Genomic DNA, 24,706 nt, shown 5'->3' with positions numbered 1-24,706 from the left:
TCTCCAATACCTTCTCAGGAGACACAGAATACTTACGTTTTGTCTGCTCTTGGAAGATAAGAACAACAACAGCTTGCATTTATATGGATAGTGTCTCGCTGTACTTAATAAGCAATTCTACAGGTGAATATACAAACTTTTCAGAGACCTGAGGTGAATATACAAACCTTTCAGAGACCTGGGGGATACATACAATACGGTTTACAGTTATTGTCTTTTACGATGGGAGGATGTCTCAAAGCATTTAACACTATTGTCTGGGCACCCAAGTTTCAGAGCTCAAGAGGGTTCAGAGGTGAGAGATGACTGAAAACTTAATCAAAGAGGTACATCTTGAGATAGACCTTGAACGAGGTGAGGGAGAACCGAAGCAGGCTGTTGTTCGGATGTAACAAAGCAAAAGAGTCCTGGATACTCCAAAACTTGTTTGAAATCAATTTTTAAAGTTTTTTTTAATGTAGCCACCTTCTTAAATCCTTTGGATGATACATTAAAGCGAGGTCCCATCTGCCTGTTCAGGTGGAAATTAAAAGGAGATTTCTACAGGTGTCCTGGCCAACAACCCCCCAATTAAATTGATCACTCATTCCATGGTTATTTGTCACCCACAAAATGCAGTCAATCCACTTTACAGTATATCCTGTGAAGTGCTTTCAGACATTTCCCCAAAGTGATAATGTGCTGTATAAAATGCTAGGATTATTATTATTTAGACTTCCCCCCACTCCCCAAAACATCTTCCTTTTCTCAGAGAAAGGGAAATTTCAGCATTTTTGCCTTAAAAAATACTGCTCTCAAGTAACTCTACTGAAGAAGATGAAAGGGCGTTCACAATAGGCCTTGAACAAGGTGAGGGAGAACCGAGTTGTGCTGCCCTTCATTGTACCAGTCCTGTAACTGTGGAGACTGGCCTTTTTCAATCAAACCTCTTGTGAAATGTGTGATGTATGAACCAATTGCCTAATTTCTCTTTTGTAAGACTTATGCAGCTCATGTCCTCTCCAGTGCTAAGCTCTGTGAGCCGAACACCCCCCCATCCTTGCCAATCTTCACTGGCTCCCCATCCCCCAGAGGAACGATTTCAAGCTCGTGGTCCTCACCTTTAAAGCCCTCCAGTCTTGCTCCTTCCGATCTCTGCGACCTATTAAAACTTCAACAACCTGTCCACTCCCTCTGTGCTCCAGGCACTGATGTGTTCCATGTCCCCTGCCCTGCCTGCTCCACTATTGGCGGACAGACCATCAGCCTTTCTGCCCCCACCCTCTGGAATTCCATCCCAAAGCCTCTCCGCTTCATCCCCTTGTGAATAAGCCCAGAGAGGCAGTTCTCTGCAACTGGACCTTTCCAACAATGGGAAAACAATTATGGTGTGGTTCAATCTAAAGTCCTGTATGCATGCAAGCCATGCATTTCTTAAAGAATGGTATTCTCAATGTTCTCTCCATCTTGGAAAAAACGTACTGATAAAAATCAAAAATCACAATACAATATACATTTTTCCACACCTTAATAATATAATATTCAAAGCCAAGTATTACATGTATTAGTCTTTTGGGTCAAATACATTTTTGGCTTGCACCTTAAATTTTGTGTGATATTGCTACCAAAGATTTGTTCCTCCTCTTGCTTGGTAATGTTTACAAACAATAATTAAAGGTGTTTTCTTGAGTTGGCAGAAAATAGTGTCATAACTTATGACATATCTAACCTGGGGTGAAGTGTTTTACACTCATTACGATTCCTTCCCCTTCCAAGCTTTCCCACCGGATGGCTTCAGTCTTTTTCATTTTTATCTCAATCTGCAACAGAATAAATTCATGAATTTATAACATCATTCTCTTGGTGAAATGATAAATCACAGTGTTATGTACCAGTACAGTAGGATACTGCCTGTACTTGGGATGGTGGATTTGGAGGGACGATAGGGAAGACTTCACTTGAGGAGCAGCGTTTCCTCCTTTGGTTGTTAAGTGATCATCCCTTTCACATACTGTATGAATACAACCTCACTCTGATACAAGCTTTCAGTCCTTCTCCCACAAACATTTTACTACATCCAATTAATAATGGATTTATCTAAGATTTGAAAAAAAATGGATTCTGAAGCAAAATTAGGCTGGAATTTCTCTGAAGTACCGTGAAGGGTGGAATAAAAAACATTTGCATCTTGTAAGCAACTTTTGTTGCATTGCAAGAAAGAATGTATTGTTAGTACTGTGAAGGACATAATTTACCTTTGAACTTAATATCCTCATACCTATCAACTCCAAGACTAACTTAATTTTCAAAACTTCACTTATAAGAAAACATGACTGTCACTTTTCCAATCCACCTAGTGTATTTCTGATTTACTGTAAACATCACACATGAATAGACTGGAAAAAGTTTTACTTTTTACAAAAAATACTATGCACCCACAGTTCAAAATGGATTTCAGTGCATCTACGAAATGCTTAATAAACTTCCAAGCCTTTTTTTGTAGTCTCAGACTAACCACTGAGATGGATTTCAGCCAAGTCAGAATTTCAGCCAACTCAGAATCTCATAAACAATGCCAAGTTTATAAAATTCAGTATTCCAAAAGGATGTCAAGTTCAACAAATCAGCATTGAAATCAAACATCCTTTTGGAATAATAAATAATGAGAGGTGTGTTCCCCAACTATAAAAGTAGCAATTGGTTTGAACACTCATCTGAAACAAACCACTATCAATTAAAGTTTAGCACCTGATTTCTCTTCGACTAACCTTGAAAGGTCTATTAAGTTTCTGAAATTTCTGTAAAATAGCTTTCATATCCTCTTTCATTAACCTTCAAAACCCATAAGCTCTGTATAGCATTTTTTTGCTAAATATACAATCTCTCCCCAGAGGCATGCAGCGCCATTGAAGTGGCAAGCTTCCTGCCACTTGTCCAGGTAGCATCACCTGTCAGACTTTGGCCAGCTGGGTTAACTGGAGTTGAGTCGGAAGAATCCCTGTCCTTGATGACCAGGCTGCCATCTAATAAGTCCTTTGATGATCCAAGTTGATCTATCATCAGCAGTGCCCTGGAATATTATGCACCCACCAAATATATGCTAATGAGACTGCAGGGAATGTCCCTTTGGCATCACAGGTATATACAATTTCTAGTTTAATGCGCAAAGTTATATTTAGTCACATAAATCTACCAGGAGCACAAATTAAGCAGTTCTGCCACAAACCACGCAAACTCTGGGATATTTTGCATTCCCCAAGCTCCGTGACTGCAAGAAACTACATTATTCAATATTTGGAAAATAATGAAACATTCACAAGAGCAAACTACAGAGAAACCTGATTTAAAATAGGAGAATTGTGAAAATTGTGGAGACGCACTTTGAAAGCTCACAATATACTTAATTAAAAATATAAATATTATTATGCCATACAGTTCTTAATTATGTTGAAGGAATTGATAAAATAAGACTTGTGTTTTATTATATCCCGCAATATCCACATTAGTAAATACTTGATGGCTTGTAGAGAATACATGCACTTTGGGCAGGACCAATATTAACAATAATCCGATTTTCAGTCTTTGAAGTTCAAGTCCAAATCTCCCAGAGTTTCTCCCTTGTCTTGGCCAACAATCCCCAAATAAAACTGGTCATTCATTTATTGTTTGTTTGTGGGACATTGCTGTGTTCAACTTGGCTGATGGGTTCACCCACAAACAACAACAACAAAATTACATTTATATAGCGTCTTTATAATAATAATAATAATCCTTGCATTTGATATAGCGCTTTTCACGTCGGGAGGACGTCCCAAAGCACTTCACAGAACACACTGTAAAGTGAATTGACTGTATATTTGTGGGCGAACGCGGCAGCCAATTGCGCACAGCAATGTCCCACAAACAGTCGTAGATTGAAAATGACCAATTTATTATTGTTTTTGTTTTTTGGAGGGATTATTATTAGGCGCGTGGAGTAAGGAAACTTGCCCAAGGTTTCGCCCTGTCTGGAATTGAACTCAGGTCTCTCGCTTGCAAAGCGAGTGCTCTAACCACTGAGCTACAGGACTCCACTACGTCTTTCACGTCGGGAGGACGTCCCAAGGCGCTGGACAGACCGAGTTTCGGACCTGAGCTGAGGGTCGGGATGGGAGAGGGGGAAGGGTGGGGGGGAAGCTGGGAGGTCAAAGTGTGGGAGAGTTCTGGATGATCTGCAGCCTGTGGAGAGAGGAGTTGGGGAGGCCGATAAGCAGTGAGTTTGCATAGTCGAGCCTCGATGTGATGAAGGCGTGTATGAGGGTTTTGGCAGCCTGCGGTGTGAGACAGTGTCGGAGCCGGGCGATGTTGCAGAAGTGGGGGAAGAGCAGGTCATGGCTCGAATGTGGGGTAGAAAGGAAGTTGAGGGTTGAACAAGACCCCAAGGTTCCGGACTGGCTCAGCAAGGTGGAGTGTGCAACCATGGATGGTGATACTGTCAGCGCCTGAGGTGAGGAGGCGCTGACGGGAGCCAATCAGGAAGGTCTCGGTCTTGTTGACGTTCAACTGAAGAAAGTTAGCTCTCATCCAGGACTTGATGTCTGACAGACATTCTGTCAGGACAGCAGTGGTCCTAGAGTCAAGGGTGGAGGCAGAAAGGTAGAATTGGGTGTCATCCGCATACATGTGAAAGTTGACCCGATGTCTTCAGACGATGTCACCAAGAGGGAGCATATAGATGTTGAAGAGGAAGAGACCCAGGACAGAGCCCTGAGGAACGCCACACTATACGTTCCAGGGGCTAGAGGAGAAGCCATTTGATGAGATGAAGTGCAGGCGGTGTGAGAGGTACAATCTGAACATATCAAGGACATCGGTTGAGGTTTGAGGAGAGGCGGTGGATGAGGATAGAGTGGTCGACGGTGTCGAAAGCAGCAGAGAGGTCAAGGAGGACGAGGAGGCAGAGGGAGCCCTGGTCGCAGATAGACAGAATGTCATTTATAACTTTGACCAGGGCTGTTTCTGTGCTGTGGGCGGCACGGAAGCCCGATTGGAGAGGTTCGAGGAGTGCTGGGAGAGGAAGTAACAAAGCTGAGAAGCAACAACTCGTTCCAGGACCTTGGAGAGGAAAGGGAGGTTGGAGATGGGGCAGTAGTTAGGGAGTAGAGAAGGGTCCAAGGCAGGTTTTTTAAGGATAGGAATGATGGCAGCAGTTTTTAAAGGAGTGGGATGTACCAGTATAAAGGAGTGGGATAAATGTACCAGAGGACAGGGAGAGGTTAACGATGTCAGTGAGTAGAGGGGCAAGGAGGTGGAGCTGGGAGGTAAGGAGTGGGGTAGAGATGGGGTCCAGGGAGCAGGTGGTGGGTTTCACAACACCTGAATTAAGCTGTTGGTGTTGAGTAAGCCTGGGTATGCAACATTGGATTTGGATCTCCAGATCATCAAGATGTTTGCCATAACACAAGCAGGCCTGTAAAGGTCCTTTTACCACACTGAAGGTAAATGTCTGTCTAATAGCTGAACAGGAAACTCTGAAGCTTGGGATAACGGTTGCTGGAAGAAACCCTTTAAACACTCCTGGCTTAGTATACAAGTTTGATTGGTATGCAGAGATAAGCAACTTAAAGCTGAGCTTGTCAGATGTCAAAAGACCACATAGTGACTGAATTTCAGATTTACCAGACTTGTATCATACAACTTGAATGCTAAAATTTGTCACTGATCTTATGATCAATACTGCAGAATCATCAAAGATGGACAGACATTCTGTCAAGACAGCAATGGTCCTGGAGCCGAGGGTGGAGGCAGAGATAAGAGTTGGGTGTGATTCGCATACATGTGCAAGTTGTCCCCATGTCTGCGGATGATGTCACCAAGAGGGAGCACATAGAAAGAGAGTGACTATGTATTCTGTATTGTGCCAGCCTATTGCACACAGTAATGTTCCACAAACAGCCATGAAACGAATGACCAATTTTACTTTATTTGGGGATTGTTGCCAAGACACCGGGAGAAACTCCGTTCTCTTTTCAAATAGTGCCATGGGATCTTTAACTTCAACCTAAATAAGTGAACGGAACTTCAATTTAATACCTGAACCAAAGTACAGCATCTCTGACAGTGCAACACCCCGCCAGCACTGCTTCGGAGTGTCAGATTAGACTACACAAGTTCAAGTACCGATATGAAATCAGCCTTCTGACACTGAGCCAAGCTGACGCACATATTAAATGCAAAGGCTTTGCAAAGAACACTACCAGACAGAATGTGACATTTGATTGACTGCAATCCTTATCACTCAGGCACCTTGTAACTGAAAATCTTTCTTCTGAATTGTATTCTTCAGAACCTGAAAGATTCAAAATTCTGAGCACAAATCTAAAATGCAACACCAGCAAAAGTTACTTTGCGCACTGCCTAAGGTATATATACTGGTGTTGCATCACAACTTCTTACCAACTTAAAATGGAAAGCATGGCTAAAACTGCTCCATCAAAGAACCAACAAAGAACATTCATAACAGGGAGGGGAATGAGGTTTATAAAGAAATTAAAGACTTTCCGAAGTACTACGTTAAATGTCAAAAATGGAATTACATACTGAATTTTGAATCAGGAGGTTGAACATAAAAATGACAGAAAGGAGAAAAAATGCCCTAAACGTGACTGTACAAACTTGTTGACCAGTCAAAATTGAAAACGAACACAAAATACTAAAAATGAAAAAATATTGGAAAAGGTACACAATTGATAAAGAATAGGGGAGAAAATAATAAATAATAATCCTTACATTTAATGTATAGCACTTTATCACGTCTTTGAGATGCCTGAAAGCGCTTTACAGAATATACTGTAAAGTGCATTAGAATACATTAGAATATACAGCACAGAAACAGGCCATTCGGCCCAACTAGTCTATGCTGGTGTTTATGCTCCACATAAGCCTCCCCCTGCCCTTCCTCAACTAAGCCTTCAAGCATAACCTTCTATTCCTTTCTCCCTCATGTACCTATCTAGCTTTCCCTTAAATACATCTATGCTATTTGCCTAAACAATTCCTTATGGTCGCAAGGTGAATTATACAGTGGATTGACTGTATATTTTGTGGGCGAAACGTGGCAGCCAATTGAACTCAGTAGTGCCCCACAAACAGTCATGAATTGAGCGACCAATTTATGATGGAATTATTACCCTGGAAAAGTGATCCACCAATCGACTAACAACTGGGCTCCGATTTACTGCTAGGTAAACAAAGGTGTGTGGAGTAAGGAAACTTGCCCAACGTTTCGCACTGCCGGAAATGGTACCCAGGTCTCTCGCTTGCAAGACGAGTGCTCTAACCACTGAGCTACAGGACTCCACGAAGACAGATGATTGTTAATATCTTAACTTGCTATGTAAAAATCCTGTTCTGCCAGTTAATATTACACTTTGGAAGGTCTTTAATTTAATGTCGCTCCCTTAATTACAGGCGCCTGCTGATTCTTTGATGAAGGACAACTAATAACCTGTAACAGTAGGCATATAAAATGGTAAGGAACAGTATAAATGACATTTGTGTATTCTAACTAATGCACAACTTAAATTTAGTCCAATATTAAAAATGATGGAAAAAGGGCATTACAAAGGTAACCAATACAAAGTTAGCTTTCGACTTCAGCAGCTCAAGCAACACTGGTAAGTTCCTTTATTTTATACTCAGAACAGATCATTGATGTTAAAATGTGCCAGCAATGTTTGCCAGCTTAACCTGGGGAACCACTGAGACCCCTGAACAGTTGAATCTTTGTTTAAAGTGCTCTCTAAATTTCTCACAGCCAGCAGTAAAAGAAACCGCACTGTGAAATGCAACCTTTCTGTCTGCCATACCAGCAAAGGCAACCTTAAACGTAACCCATGCAACCCACATATCTGAACTGTTCCCAGGTTAATACAAATGTCAATGTTCACATTGTTTCCACTTAAAGGTTTATCTACATTTTGTCTTAGCCAACTGTGAATCTGTAAATCTGCGTAGAAAACTGACATTTTTGACTAGGATACTTTTCCTTTAATGCATCATATAACGAGGCATGGTCTGAGTACCTTTTTAAATAGCACACCAATAAGTGATAAAAACAACTTATTTCTAAGTAATCAATTAATCCATTTTACCATTTTGGAATAATTGCCCAAAGTTAATATTGTCAATCTATTTAAGAAACAATATATGCCCAATATTCCCTTATAACACACACATGCACACAAACACATTAATAACAGATAATCTTTTTAAATTGATATAATTTTATGGTTTTATTAGATGTAACAGTTAATTGCTTTGTTCAATTTTCAAGTTGTGGTGAAGACAGAAAAGTAGTAATCTGTATTTTTTCACAATTAGTTTTCAAACAGTAGTGAAAGCAATTTTCCACATTAAATTCTGTGAGCTTCAGCACCTTCTACTGGTGAAAGCAAAAAACTTAAAAATTCTAAGCCAAGTTTGACATGACTCAGTCTTTTCATAAATCATATTAAATGAATGGTCTCAAATGATACGACTTTGTGAGGTCTACTCACATCAGTCGTATCATCCCATTTAATAAGACTTACATAAAGTCTGAGTTGCAGGCAAAGTGTGTGAATAGTACAGAATTAGATTCAATCAATAATCTACACTGTACATGGGTAATTCATTGCAGCCATTAAGTGTGTACTTTGTCACTGTAGCTGCCCACATTTCCCGTGTCTTGACCTGTCGCCACATGTGTTGGAATCGCAGAAAATGAAGTTCTTCTGCACATCCGTCAACGGGTTAGGACGTCATTTCCCCCGATTCAATGCAGCCGGTAAGTACAGGAGTAATGAAGAATAGGGGAGTGTTACAAGTTAGGAGGTGATTAATACAGTAGTGCAAAGAAATCTAGGTGGCTTTGACAGGAAACTGAATAAAACACGGATGAATGTACAACTTAGGTTTTGCCAATATGATTTATAAAGAGAAGACTTCTGCATGTTTTACGGTGTTACAAACAAACCGTTCCAATACCCACAAGTAACTAATAACCAGAGCAGCTTCTTTAACACTAAACACCACTACAAATGCCAGAAAGAGTTCTACCACCTTCACAGTCTAGTTTAGTGACTATCTTCCTGGGGGGGTGGGGGGGGTGGGCTGGGGCAAACTGCATAGCTTGTCAGAGTGCTCTCAATGGCAAGTAATGCAGCTTTAGCTGGTTCAACACAGCAGTTACTGTGCAGTAAACCTCACATAAGTCGTATCAGTTGGACTATACGAGGCAGAGGGGTTTCGGGATGGAGTTCCAGAGAGTGGGGGCAAAAAACCAGAAGGCCTGACCCGCCAATGGTGGAGTGGGCAAGGCAGGGGCCATGCAGCAGATCTGTGCTGGCTGAGCAGAGGGAGTGGACAGGTTGTTATCGTTTTAGTAGGTCGCAGAGGTTGGGAGGAGGAAGACAGTGGACAGCTTTAAAAGTGAGGACGAGGATCTTGAGCTTGATCCTCTGGGAGAGGTGAGCCAATGAAGTCGGATGAGGATTGGAGTGATGGTGCTTCGGGAGCAGTCAGGAGAACGTGGGGTGGAGCCGTGGCCTAGCTGCGGGTATAAAGCCCAGCCAGGCGAGGAGCCACTCAATCGGGAGCGGAGTCAGGAGAGCGCGGGGGGAGGTAAGTGATGGGGTGGCGCTGACGTCACAATTAAAAAAGGCAGCAATAACAGCAGCAGCAATGTCCTGGCAGCCCCGGACACTGCCATCCCAGCCATGACCACACAGTCTGAGGGCTGATGCCATCCCTCTGATCGCTCGCTCCCAGTCTCTGCGTGCGCATTTTGGCTGCCGCCCCGAACCGAGCCTCCCCCTCCACTCTAAACATTTCTCCTCCCACCCCCTTTATCCGCTACTCTCCCTCTGTCCTTCTCTCCCACCGCCCTCCCTGCCTTCTCTCTCTGCTCAACCCCATCACCACTTCCCTCTGCTCCAGCCCGGGCATCCTCCGCCGGGCCCATCGTGGCTCCAGGCACTGGCTGTCGCAGAGCAGCAACCCCAAGTGTCCAATCATTCACTCCCTCCACTCAAACCGCCTTCTTAAGGCAAACCCAACTTCCCCCTTCCTCATACGTAAACTCCCCAACTCTCCACTCATACCACTCTCAACTATCTCTCCTGTACACCCCAAAATCCTCTCCACATCACTCTCTTCTCCCTCTCCTCCCACCCCTCCCTCCAACAAACCCACCCACATTTCCCTCCAAAATGTCCGTTCCCTCTCAAACAAAGCCCTCCCCATCCACGACCTCATCCTGGATGAGCACTTTGACATTCTTGGGCTCAACGAAACCTGGCTCTCCCCCAATGACCCCATCCCCCTGGTTGAAGCCTCCCCTCTAGGCTACACCTTCCACCACACCCCCCATCCAAACCAACGTGGTGGCAGGGTGGCCTTCATTTCCAAAGCCTCCCTTGGTCTTATCCTCTACTCCTCTGGGTGCTTCCCCTCCTTCGAGCACCCTACCCTCTTCCATCCCTCTCTCCCATTGAAAATCCTCCTCGTCTACCGCCCTCCGTAAGCCCCCCAGCTCGTTCCACACGGACATCTCTACTCTCCTCTCTTCCCTGTCCCTCTGCTCTGAATGCCTGTCATAATGGGCGATTTCAACCTCCACCTAAACTCACCTTGCACCACTTCTATAGTATAGTGGACAAGGCCATGTTGGACAACTTCCTCATCTCCTTCTCCTCTCACATCCCTCTCTCCTCCACCAAACCCTCAGCCATTCTCTACCGCCCTTGGAAAAGGCTACCCCCTGAGACCCTCACAAAGGCCCTCACATCATCAAATATCCTATCCCTCTGGCCTTCCACCCGTGGAGATCCTGAAGCAGCCATCCAGCTGCTCCATGATTGCCCCTCCTCCACCTTCAACTCCCTTGTCCACCTGAAATCCAGGACCATCTTCTCAGTGGGACCGCACTCGCCTGGTTCGAGTCCTACCTCATAACCCGCCAGCAGTACATCTGCACAAACGGCTTCTTCTCCCGCTCTCACCCAGTTACCTGCGGGGTACCCCAATGATCCATCCTTGGCCCCCTCCTCTTTCTGATCTACATGCTCCGTCTTGGGGATGTCATCCGCAGACATGGGGTACACTTCCACATGTATGCGGACGACACCCAACTCTATTTTTCCACCTCACTTTACGACCCCCAGTCCCCTGATGTTCTGTCAGCCTGCCTGTCAGACCTCAGGAGATGGATGAGCACAAATTTCCTTCAGCTGAACCATATTCTTTGGCTCTCGTCAACGTCTAAAATCTCACGGGTCTCACCTCCTCCACCTACCCGACCTTCCCCTAAAACTCTCCGAACCCGTACGCAACCTAGGCGTCAGGTTCGACCCCCAATTACCCTTCGTTCCCCACATCCGGTCCCTCACCAGCACCGCTTTCTTCCACCTCCAACGCATCGCCCATCTCCGCCAATACTGCTCTCCGAAAGCCGCTGAAACCCTGGTCCATGCCTTTGTCATCTCTCGGCTGGACTATTCAAATGCCCTCCTTGCCAGCCTCCCTTCCACTACCATCCATAAAATCCAGATTATTCAAAACTCTGCCGCCGGTATTCTCATCCGCACAAAACTCCGTTCCCCGATTAACGCAGTCCTTGCCAGACTACAGCGGCTGCCTGTCCCAGAGAGGATCGACTTCAAGATCCTCACCCTCGTCTTCAAATCCCTCCACTTCTCTGCACTCCCTTACCTTTCTGACCTCCTCTCCCCTCAAAACAATGCCCGTTGTCTTCGTTCCTCCGGATATGGCCTCTTACTTGTCCCACGAGTCCTCCGCTCCACCCTCGGTGGCCGTGCCTTCAGCCACTATGACCGAGGCTCTGGAACTCCCTTCCTCACTCCCTTCGCCTCGTCCCTTCACTTCCTATTTTCAAGTCTCTGCTGAGACCTTTCTTTTCGACCGCGCCTTTAGTCACCTTCCTTCCCCTTCCCCTGCTCAGCCCCGTGATCCGTTACTGTGAAGCGCTCTGAGATGCCGTCCGGCATGGAGGGCACTATATAAATCCAAGTTGTTGTTATTGTTGCTTAGTGTGGGTGAGGCCACAATTTTCAGAGTTCTGAATAAACTGCAGCTTGTGGAGGGAAGAGTTGGGAAGTCTGGTTAGCAGCGAGTTAGCACAGTCAAGTCTGGACATAACGAAAGCATGGATGAGGACCTCAGCAGCTTGAGGGGCAAGAACTGGGAGACATTAACTCACTCCTTGCTGTCTCATGATAGCAAAGAGAGTCACTAATGATAGACATGTTTATGCTTTATCATACAGATAATATCATACAGATATTCCTCAAAGAACAGTGAATTTTCATATTGGTAAAGAAAGATTCATATTATTAAATTATTTTAATTTGCAATTAAGACAATTTCTCCCAGTGCTAAGCTCAGAAATTTAATAAATTTTATACAGATCTAAAGATGCACGGAGCATATTGTTTTGAAAAAAAGCACAGCATTAGTTATCTGAGCGACTTATTAAATACTTTAGACTAAAACCATCACCCTTTTTACACCAGTACTTAATATTGCTTTTAATTCTGTTGCCAAAGGGGGAAGGGACACTATAATTCCACATGCACCCATGAGAGGTAAAGCAGCAATTGGGTTTATATTATAATATTTAAAAATGCTATAATTTGTTTAAATTAAACAGGAATATTTGATTTTGCCTGCTTGTTCAGGTGTATATTAAAAATCCCATGGTACAATTCAAAAAGAGAAGTGTTTCTCAGTTTACAGGTCAACAAATCTCTAGATAAAATTGGTCTACCACTTTATGTGCAAATTCGCTTACAAAATACAGTCACTATACATTACAGTAAATCCTGTGAAGTGCTTTGAGACATCTTCCTGACATGAAAAGCACTATATCAAATGCAAGGATTATTATAAATGGTATTCATAAATCACAGTTGATTTATAGTTCAATCGTTAAAAAACAAAACTAGATTCCTTCTTTGAACTTAAGCACTCCAATAAAATTATAATAAATCTTACGCCACTCAGTCTGTTAGCAGAATTCAGTAATTACTGCAGTATTCAAACTCAGCTAATGGGACCATTTACACTAATTATCACCAAGCAGCAGATTTAATTATGGATTTCTCAACTCACCCATTCTTTAACCTGAATATCTCTGACATTCACAGCTCAGAATACATCTTTCTATCCTAAAAAGATTCAAATGCTAAAATATCACAAGCATAATAACTAGATAAAGGAAAGTATAGTATTTAATGCACACGACAACAAAGTGTCTATATAAACATATCCCTTGAAAAGCGATTGATTTTAGATTGTAATTTTATGCAAGTTGTTACATTTAAAGGACTGAGTCACCATGATTTATAAGCATTTATTGTAATGGTGCTCGAGAAAATCCTAGTGCAGTAATAAGATTCACAAGACTTAAATGAAGGAGGCCCGTTTGATCTCATTATTCTAGAATACAATCCCTATCTTTCCACAAGACGATTAAACAGTTTATTAAATTGGCCTCAATAACCATTCTGGTAACCCATTTCAACTGTCCATTAACCTCTGTGTAAATAAATACTAACTTGTATCTGGAACTTTCAACCAGTAGCATCTTATCCAGCTGATACTTTTGTTTAAGCGAGCAAATGTAGCAACTGGGTAAGGTTTACTTTCTCTATTCTTATGTACTTTCATTATGTCCCCTCCAAGATTTTTCCTGCTGAACCTGAAAAGTGCAAGCTTAACTAATCATTCCTTGTAGTGCACTATTATAACACTGGAATCAGACTCATACCACTTATCTGCACTGCCTCTGGTGCTCGGGTGGTCCCTTGTGACATGGAGACCAGAACTGTATGCAAAATTCTAGAACCAGCTCGACAAGTCACTGTATGGTTTCACCATACTTTCTGGAGATTTAAGATCAACTATTTTAGCTGTGTAGCTCAACATACCAGCGTGGGTTATTTGGTAGCACGCTCTTCCTCTAGTTCAGGTCATGGATTCAAGCTCCATGACGGAATTTTGATCTTACAATTTAGACCACCACTGCAATAGCTGTTGGAGGTGCCATCCTTCAAATGAGATCTTAAACTGAGGTCCTCTCTGCCTGTTCAGGTGAACATTAAATATCCTATGGTCTTATTGAAAAACAGAAGGGAGTTTCTCTGAATGTCTCCAGCTAACAATCCTCCAGATAAAATTGGTCGTTCACTACAAAGCTCTTTGCCTCTGTGTTTGCCTAAGAAAAAAGTCAGCTCACTTTAGACACATTATAAAGCACTTTAAGACTACAAATTGCATTTTTTTAATAGCGTCCTTCATGTCAGGAAGACATCTCAAGCTGCTTGACAATTATAGAGCCGCACCTGAGCTGGTGGTTGGGATCAGCACGGGGGGAAGGGACGGTAGAGGTAGGAGGGTGACGAAAGCATGATCAAAGAGGAAGGTCTTGAGACAGTCTTGAAGGAGGCAAGGAAGGGGGCGAGGTGGAGGGACTATGGGATGGAGTTCCAGAGGGTGGGGCAGAGAGGCTGAAGGCCCAACTGCCAATGATGGAGTAGGCAAGGAGGGGGACGCGAAGCAGGCCAGAGTCCGCTGAGCAGAGAGTTTGGTAGGGGGTTAGAAAGTCATAACAACAATAAGAAGATTGCATTTATAGAGCGCCTTTCACGTCAGGAGGACTTCCCAAAGCGCTGGACAGTTGGGTCGGGATCCGAGCAGGGGGGAAATGGTCAGGGTGAGGGGAGGGAGCGAGCAGGGGATAGAGAGTCAAGGGAGGGGAGCTGAAGCCACGGTTGAAGAGAAAGGTCTTGAGACCGGCCTTGAAGGAGGAAAGGGAGGAAGCAAGGCGAAGGCACTGGGGGATAGAGTTCTAGAGCCGAGGGACTGAGAGGCTGAAAGCCCGGCCGCCGATGGTAGGGCGGTTGGGGCGGGGGGTGTGGAGCAGACCGGAGCCAGAGGAACGGAGGGTACGGGCAGGTACGTGGGGGGATAGTAGGTCGGAGAGGTAGGGGGTGCAAGGCCGTGAATGGCCTTGTAGGTGAAGATGAAGATCTTGAATTCGATCCTCTGGGCGATGGGGAGCCAGTGGAGGCGAGCGAGGGTGGGAGTGATGTGGTCGCGAAGCCTGGTGCGGGACAGTACACGAGCTGCAGAGTTCTGAATGACCTGCAGCTTGTGGAGGGAGGTGCCGGGAAGGCCGGTGAGCAGAGTTCCCATAGTCCAGCCTTGAGGTGATAAAGGCGTGGACCAATGTTTCAGCAGCGTGAGGGGTGAGGTAGTGCCGTAGTCTGGCGATGTTCCGGAGGTGGTGGAAGGCGGTGCCAGTTGTGGCGCGGATATGAGGGAGAAAGGACAGCTCAGGGTCGAACAGAACCCCGAGGTTCCTGACTGGGTTTGAGAGGTGGAGAGTGCAGCCTTGGATGCTGATGCTGTCAGCGCCTGAGGTGCGGAGGCGCTGACGTGAGCCAATCAGGAGGGCTTCAGTTTTGCGTACGTTGAGCTAAAGAAAGTTGTCTCTCGTCCAGGACTCGATGTCGGACAGGCAGACTGTCAGGACATCGGTGGTCGTGGAGTTGAGGGTAGAGGAGGAAAGGTAGAGTTGGGTGTCATCCGCATACATGTGGAAGTTAACCCCATGTCTGCAGATGATGTCACCAAGAGGGTGAAGAGGAGGGGACCGAGGACAGAGCCCTGAAGGACACCGCACGAGACAGTGCGGGGGCTGGAGGAAAAACTGTTTGCAGAGACAAAATGAAGACAGTGGGAGAGGTAGGACCTAAACCACTCAAGGACAGAGCCTTGAAGGTTGAGGTGGGAGGACATGCAGTGGAGGAGGACAGAGTAGTCGACCGTATCGAATGCGGCCGATAGGTCGAGGAGATCGGAGGCAGAGGGAGCCCTGGTCGCAGATGGTCAAGATGTCGTTAGTGACCTTGACCAGGGCAGTTTCTGTGCTATGGGCAGCACGGAATCCCGATTGGAGGGGTTCGAAAAGTGAGTGGGTGGAGAAGAAAGAGCGCAGCTGGGAGGCGACGACTCTTTCGAGAACCTTGGACAGGAAGGGGAGGTTGGAGATGGGCCGGTAGCTTGATAGCTGCGACGTATCGAGGGAGGGTTTTTTCAATACGGGAGTGATGGTGGCAGTTTTGAGGGGAATGGGAACAGAGCCAGAGGAGAGGGACAGGTTGATGGTGGGGCAAGGAGATGGAGCTGGGAGTAGGGAGGAAGTAGGGAGGAACAAAGCCGTGGAGGGCTTTGAAGGTGAGGACCAGGAACTTCAACTGTATCCTCTGAGTGATGAGTATCCAATAATCAACATTAGAAGTGCTACATCAAATGTGAGGATTATTATAACGTCCTCGTAACTTTGTATAATGTTGATTGCAATGTTTGGTCACGTGAATAAAAAGCAGTGGTCATTTACTTCTGTCTTGTTCATTTCTATCTTATCCATGAAGCACGTTTTTCCTATATGCAGTACCTTGTTGGATTGAACTTCAATTTCTAACAATCACTTGGAGTTAGGCACCCCTTTCAATTCCCTCTGGAAGATCTTGGCTACCTCTACTAATTCCACAGTTCATCTGCAAATGTAAGAGCTCTGAGATGCTATCCCGCGTGGAGGGCACTATATAAGTGCAGGTTGTTGTTGTTGTTGCATCTACCTTACACTGAATCTGCAAATTCAAGTCATATATGTACTAAATCCAGGTTATCCTTGTACACCAGGAAAAGCATGGAGCCTAATGTACCTTAGTCGATAATTGCGTCTTCTACAACCAAACTCGGGTTCCTTCCCTTCGGTTTACTACTAATACTCATCTTATACTTGATGAACACCGTTATTAGTTTGTAAATGAGTCTCTTCTATGGTACTTTATGAAAGGGATTGTGGTTATTAATCTTGAATATGGGAATCACATTTGTTTTCTAATACGCTGGAACCTCCCAACATTGATTGACCCCCTTCATAATACAAACGGGCAAATTAAATTTGCCACATTTTCTATAATTAACATCATTATACAAATAAACTATAAACCTAGATCTTAGGGAGACAGACTGTTCTGCCTGTGCTTAAAACTACCTGGGGAGGAAATTGGTTAAATATACACATTTGCATTAGTAATACTGGTACTCAATTATGATAGACTCTAATTATACCACAACATCAAAACGGAAGATTCAAATGGAAGGATATAGATTAAAGGACAACATTGACAAAAGTAATCAGTAGAATTCTACAAAAAGCTCTATATCATTTTTCCATTAATTCAATTTCTATGGGATCATACCTTTGTTCCCAGCACTCTGGTGATACAATGCTGGAATGCTATGGGATGCAGCAGCTTCAGGTTCAAATTGTAATTTTCCTCCGACGAAAGCTTCACTGTTGCATTCATCTATGTAAATACATTAAAAAAAATCACTTTTTTTTGCTCAGCAAATCAACTGCTTTTGCTCTCTTTGCACGCAAGGATACCCAAGAGATACCACATTTGTCATCACTCAAACACCTTGGCAATCATGGCACAAACAGAAACAGGAGTTCAGATTGATTGATGCTTTAAAAGATCCATCAACAAGTTATCAAAATCGAATGAAGTCTCTGCATTTTTGATATTCACCCCTGCTTTATGGAATAGCTTTGGTGGCACACCATGGATCAAGCACCTAGCAATGAGTACTGCACCCTAAGAAAAAACCAAAAATAGTCTTATTGGTCCAAAGAAGTATTAGCCTGCCTATAAACAAGAACCTAATATTTTTCGCAGAGATAATTGTATTCTCTTGAATTTGAGCTTGATGACGCTGAGTGTAATGTGTACTGCTTTGGGGTGATATGACAACACACCCCAACCCTGCCCCAAATTGCACAAAGAAGCATTAATAACCAGTGTCAGCAAGGAGTGTTGACTATGTTGTACTAAAAACTACAAATTTACATTTATATAGTGCCTTTCTTGTTGGGAAGATGTGTCAAAGCGCTTCGCACTGCTGGCTGGAAACCCAACTGGTTGGGAGACGGGAGCTGAAGAGGGCGGGGAGGGGAAAAGACGATTGAAAGCATGATCAAAGAGATATACACCTTGAGGCCACTTGAAGATGGGGCGGGAAAGAGGGAGGTAGAGAAAGAGGGAGGTAGGGAAAGAGGGAGGGAAGGATTCAAAGGATTCCAGAATTAGTTCCAGAGAGGGGCACATAATAGCTGAAAGCTCACCTGCCGAAGGAGGGGTAGATAGGACAGGGAACATGAAGCAGGCCATTATTCGCTGAATAAGGGAACAGCCGCATTGGTTGGGTTGTAGGTGTAGAAAGTCACAGAGGTAAAGTGAGACGAGGCAGTGGAGGGATTTAAAGGTGAGAGAATCTTGAATTTGATCTGTTGAGAGATGGGAATGATCGAGCCCTGAGGAACACCACATATGACTGAGCGGGAGCAGGAGGAGAAGACATTAGATGAGAGTTACTAACCGTTAGCTACCAGTGAGCAGTTTGCTTGTGTCCAACACTTAAATTGCACAGCAGAAGCACATCAGTCTATCTGATACAACACAGATCTATTGGGAAATCACTGATAGAGCAAGATCAACTGAAGGGAAAAATCCGAAGAAGAGGCTTATATTGAAAAGTAGAAAAGCAAATCTCCACCATCAACAAATAAACTGATAAATGATCCCTCCATAAAAAAGGTACCAGTCCTCGAATTGGAGAGTAATACCTTCCCCAGGGCTGTTGGAATTAAAGTATCCAGTTGTCATGTTCTGACTAGGTTCCAATTAAAACTTATTGTAGTTGATGTAGCAAAGCTCTTGAAATGTTTTGAAGGCACTACTAAGCAGTAGTCCAAACTGCTTCTAGGTAGGAAGTCATCACGAGTGAATTGTCTATTCTGCAATAATGAATTGGCCAAAAAAAGGAAATACATTAAATCAGATGCTTGGACCATGAAATTGAACCTCAGATCAGAAGACATAAAAAAAATCGGTAGCCTTTTTGAAATATTTGAAACTGTATTCCATCTTTCCATGGCAGAAAATCCAAACTTATTTAATGGTCATACGCAAGATAAATAACAATTTACTTATATTTTAAGAAGTAACATAAAACAAGAATGTGTCTATTTCTAAGACAGCAATCATCACTGATCACATCAAATATTTAATCAGATTTAACAATGATGCCACTAGCCAAGAACTGTGTTTACACATAATCTGCACAATTGTCTACTTGCACACAACTGAATGGTGAGGATTACTGTGTTGATAAAAGTTGACAATCTGTGGAACATAATTTAGCTTTTAAAAGCCAGGACAACAAGATGAGCAAAACCACAACATTACAATGTGAACATCATTTTATAGAGAACTGGTGGAACTAATTAATGCCAGCAAACATGAACCATGTTTTCAAATTCCGAAGATACAAGACAGTCCATTCATGTGATTTTTCCTTGGAAGATATTGAGGCATGTCTTTTCTAGCAATGTGTGCAGGATTCCCAAGGGGGAAGGTTAACATTTCCAACTCTAAATTGCAAAACCATTGGACCGCCAGCAATCCATGAGCTTCAGGATGCATTGTTTAATGCTGAGTTGTAAACAATTATGCCTTCTGTTACCCGAAGGTTCATCAGGTCATCTACGTTTTCAGTAGAATCCCTGCAGATTGGCAATGACTTACTTCCAGTTGCTGAAGTGTCACTATTTGCAACCTGGAGTGATTATGAACTATTCCAGTTCCAAATCTCCAGTTATAAATGTTTATAAAATCAGAACACAAATTATATATACCATTTCTACTGCAAGTATTTTTTGATCAATAGGAACCACAATGACAATCGCCTGTGCATGACTTCAGAATGATATCAACTTTCTTCGAACAAAGTTGACTTAATTCACTAAACAATAAAGTCGAACAAAAAAGATTAGTTAAAATTATTTAAATATTAGTTCCAAAATATTTGCAGCAAAATACTTCAGGGTTAGCTTTAGACGTTTAAGCTGAAGACACACGGTTTGTGAACACAGGAAGTTCTAATAATTGAAGGACAACTGAGACTTACATTTCCTTCAGTAAACTCCACGTTCACATCATCCTTCTTTGCATTCTTGATCATTATTGTGATGATAATATGAGACTCTGTCTGATACCAATCATATCTAAAATAAAAATATTTAAACATATGTTAAAATAAATCAAGTACACTTAACTGCTGAAAAACAAGAACCAATTAAATTATATTTCAAGTTTCTCTTCCAACAACAATTTACAATTATATAGCACCTTTTGCTGGACAGCAAGGGTTTGCAACCAAGCCGAGGGTTGGAATCAAGAGGGGTGGACAGTAGTAATTATGCCTCCAAATCACTTACAACTTGCGTTTACGCAATGCCCTTCATGCGGGGGACTGTCCTGGAGCGCTTGAAAGTGGCAGAGTCTGACACCAAGCCAGGGGAGAGGTTAAACTCACTCACCTAACAATGAGAATAATTTCTCCCTATTTTTATTATTATTATTATTTACCTTGACAAAATCCCTCAGAATGTTTTGATTATTTGTTGTGTCTTGAGTTAATACCATTGGTACCATATTTAGTATCAAAACTCAAGTTTGTATGAAAGGTGGCTTTCTGAGTTTCTCTGAAGGTAAAAATTGAAGTCTCACTCATGAGTAAAAATCATGCATGCGATTTTCTTGCTCCCCAATTCTATCCCAAATCTGTGTCCCAGTCTGATGAAGGATTCTAAGTGCAAATGCTGACATTTAAACCTTACATGTAACATTAACCATAATTTTCATTGTAGATTTTGATCTAATTACTGTGAATTATCACTTTTAAACCTTATTAATTAAATTGATCAAGTATACAATTTACAAAATATTTAAAATGTATTTTCATTGTTTTAATATTCTTGTTTTTTCCCACCCTTATTGTATTTCTCCCTTATTAACATTTGTTCCCCTGTAGCCCATAAGACAAAGAATTTGAAAATGTTCCAATCTGCCAGTCTACTGCTGGTAAATCCTTTGCTTCATCCTCCTCAATAATACTGGTTAGAGTTGTCCAGCTTTTCCAATTTAACTGAGTCTTGCTTCCTCTTGATCCTGATGCAACTCTGAAGACTCCTGACTCAAATTTGTATTCTCCAACTCCCGGATGCCATGTACCATCAGCAGTCAAATGAAAACTTGAGAACAGTCAGAGTGCTACCATTGAGGCTATTAAAAATAGCAAGGGATAAAGCACGCATGTTTTTTATTCTATATCATCTGAAAGTCTCTTTTCAACATTGCACAGAATTGCAACTTTTGCTTGAATGTCTGTTATTCTGTCATCATGGCTATGAAATAATCAAGCTAGATGTCTCATTTTAAACAAGAGGAACTCAATCCAGCAGCTTATCAACAGCAGAGGAGGCAATGTTTTGTTCCCTGGCTCAGTGTAGCACTCTTATCGTTGAGTTACAACATTGTGAATTTAAGCCCAAATCTAAGCTGACACTCCAATGCAGGGCTGGGGAGGTGTTATATTGTTAGTGCCATACTTCGGATGAGACATTAAACCAAGGTCCTATCTGCCTGTTCAGGTTGACGTAAAAGGTCTCATGGCACTATTCGAAGGGACAACAATCCCCCAAATACAATCGATCATTCACTTCTTGGCTGCTTGTGGGACATTGCTGCATGCCATTGGTTGCCTTGTTTTGCCCACAAAATACACAGCCAAAAACACTTTATAGAATGTTATGGTCCTGACCGATACAACTTATGTCTCTGCCTCCACCCTCGACTCCAGGACCACTGATGTCCTGACAGACATCAACCCCTGGACAAGAGCCAACTTTCTACAGTTGAAAGTCAGCAAGACCGAGGCTCTTCTGATTGGCACGCGCCAGCGCCTCCGCACCTCAGGCACTGACAGCATCACCATCCACGGATGCACATTCCACCTCACCAAGCCAGTCAGGAACTTAGGCATCTTGTTTGACCCTCAACTGTCCTTTCTCCCCCACATCCGTGCTACGACGCACTCTGCCTTCCCCCAACTCCGCAACATTGCCCAATTCTGCCACTCCCTCACCCCTCAGGCCGCTGAAACCCTCAACATGCCTTCATTACAACCAGGCTCAACTATGCCAACACCCTGCTTATCAGCCTCCCCAACTCTTCCCTCCGCAAGCTGCAGATCACACAGAACTCTGCAGCTCATACCCTCCCACACCCATCACACCCACCCTCGCCCGGCTCCACTGGCTCCCCATCCCTCAGAGGATTGAGTTAAAAATTCTTGCACTCACCGTCAAGGCCCTCCACGGCCCTCCACCCCACATACCCGCCTCGCTCCCTCCCTTGCCTCCTACAAGGCCCTCCTCTTCGACTGTGCATTCGATCACCCTCCTACTCACTCCACCCTCTCTGCCCTCCACCCTCCTACCTTCTCTGCCCTCCATCCTCACTGATGTGAAAGGCGCTTTACAAATGTAATTTTCTTTTGTATGAGAGGTTTACTGTGGTATGGCCAAAGTGCTTCTTGGGTTTCTTCCACATAGTAATTCTGAAACTTGTCTCCATTTGATCAGGGACAATTAGTCAACTTAAGGAAAGCAATAAAATAGAAAAAATTGGATACAGTTTGTATATTTGTGGCAAAAATTAACAACAAAGTGTTGCAACTTGCACCCACTGTCAAGAGCTCTTCTGGGCAAGGCAAAAGTATTATTTACCTGCAGTCTGTCAAGTTAGATGTTAAATCTCCGATCAGTTCAGTTGGCAATCAGAACCAAGCTGAGCAGAGACTATAGCATCTCCCTGCAGTGAATATGGAAAATTAGAAAGGAGAACATTTCGGCAATATCCAATAATTCCAGAGATCAGCTTTACAGTGTGTCTTCAATGATGATAGCCACTGGACTAAAGAACTAAGAATAATTTGCCTAAAAATATTATAATATTGATTGGTCTTTATTGTAAAAAACTTTCATTCACAAACTACAATCTAGTTACATTTTGATTACACTAGAAAATTTCCTGAATAAAATGAACAAATTATTGACAACCACTCCTTTTCCAATCATATTAAGTTCAACTCCCAATAGTTACTTCTGTGCTCATTTTCCAAAGAAAATACAATTTGTAATAGCTGACATAAACTGATCCAAAGATTATTTTGAGGGTAAATATTCTACCGTTTCAAGAGCAACACCTAAAATATCAGACAACGTAAAAAGTAAAACATTTCAATTATGTGCAAAATCCAGACTTAAAATGAATGCAGTGAAAGTGCATATTTAAAATACAATACTATTCCCCTTGATTCAACTATGGAAAAAAAAGACAAAGCAGCACATCAAATATCAATTTTTAAATTATGTCTGCACCCACGATGCAGTACCTAACTGTTGATCTGAAGTTTACCATTGGTAGTCCAAATTATTTTATCCCATTCCACAATATAGGTTTGTTTTCCATTTTAAGAACAAAATTCAAAGTACCGGGTTCATATCTAATACTGGTAGAGAAAATAGCACTCACATCTTTGGCTACCGCAGAATACAGCAAATATAGTACAAAGAGAAACAGCTCCATCATGAGGCAAGGCACAGTAAACCACCAGTTCAGAATTGAGAGCTTAATTATATTAATTTCTCCAGCACACAGCTTAACCGAAAACATTTGGGAATACAATTTTCTTCAAAATGTTTTATTTATCTACTAACTGTGCAATTCAGTATTTGCAACTTTACAAAATTTACCGCAATGTTTTACGCACCATAAATTTCACAATAAACGCAAAATTAATCCCTCCCGTTGTTTTTACTTAATCGCTAATTACATTTCATAGTTAATGAACACAAAACCGCATGACACAATCTGGGTCATATTTTTTAGGAAACAGTCACTAATATGTGCTATGTGCTCCATCAAGTTAAAATAACTGCAATGTTTGAGTATCCATTTGGCCACCCTAATATTTATGTTGTTGAATAATTATACCTACATAGTAATCAACAATTTGAATTAATAGTTTCCTTGCCAACAATTCTCCAGATAAATTGGTCATTCTCCTCATGCTTGTTTGTGAAATCTTGCTGAGTACAAAGGCTGCCTACTTTGTCTACATAAACCAGTCACTACATTTGACAGGAATTATTGTGAAATGCTTTCAGATATTGTGATGTGTTCAGGCAATATAAAAATAACTTTTTTTCTCTTTAATTCAGGCTTCTCATGCCCAATCACTGTGCAATATGAAATTGTTCCAGGTCAATAAAGAGTGAAGAGATGTCACACTTTTCCATGGATTTTCATTCCAAGTATTCTAATCAATGTATAATAAATTTCTATGAAAATCTAAATTCTTCCACCACCAGCATCAGGAAAAGTATACATAAAGTATTTTTTTTATATCAGATATTGAGAATTACACTTCTTTATGGATCTTACCCCTATATTTAATCCCACAAGAAAATGGTTCATTTTTCCCCAATTCCTAAACATTAGGGAGCATTCACGATTCAAAATAATGAAATCTTACCCAACATTAAAATTGAATTAAATATCTTGAAAGCAGTGCAAAGTGTAAATGGATTGAAGGACATAAAAAGAAAAACAGCACAATTTCTCCTCTGATTGTTATCTAATGATTTATTTAAAAATATTAGTAACTATGAAATTTCCTATAAAATGGCTCTAAATTTAAATGTTAA

At 42.4% G+C, this 24,706-nt stretch overlaps 1 protein-coding gene across 2 annotated transcripts in view; it reads right to left on the bottom strand.

Annotated features, from left to right (window-relative positions):
* Positions 1-24,706, bottom strand: part of sugt1 (SGT1 homolog, MIS12 kinetochore complex assembly cochaperone) — a 48,089-nt gene that overhangs the window by 9,994 nt on the left and 13,389 nt on the right. For both annotated transcript variants that reach the window (XM_007893458.2, XM_007893457.2), the window contains exons 9-11: positions 20,062-20,158; positions 17,292-17,399; positions 1,709-1,799 (exon numbers count right to left, since the gene is read on the bottom strand). In XM_007893458.2, the coding sequence (XP_007891649.1) occupies positions 1,709-1,799; positions 17,292-17,399; positions 20,062-20,158 (296 nt within the window). The remainder of the gene's footprint in view (positions 1-1,708; positions 1,800-17,291; positions 17,400-20,061; positions 20,159-24,706) is intronic.

This window comes from Callorhinchus milii, unplaced genomic scaffold (assembly GCF_018977255.1).
Source record: "Callorhinchus milii isolate IMCB2004 unplaced genomic scaffold, IMCB_Cmil_1.0 Scaffold4, whole genome shotgun sequence".
Lineage (NCBI taxonomy): Eukaryota > Metazoa > Chordata > Chondrichthyes > Chimaeriformes > Callorhinchidae > Callorhinchus > Callorhinchus milii.
Note: the sequence above shows the minus strand (reverse complement) of the source record. Positions and strands in the feature narration are given on the sequence as shown.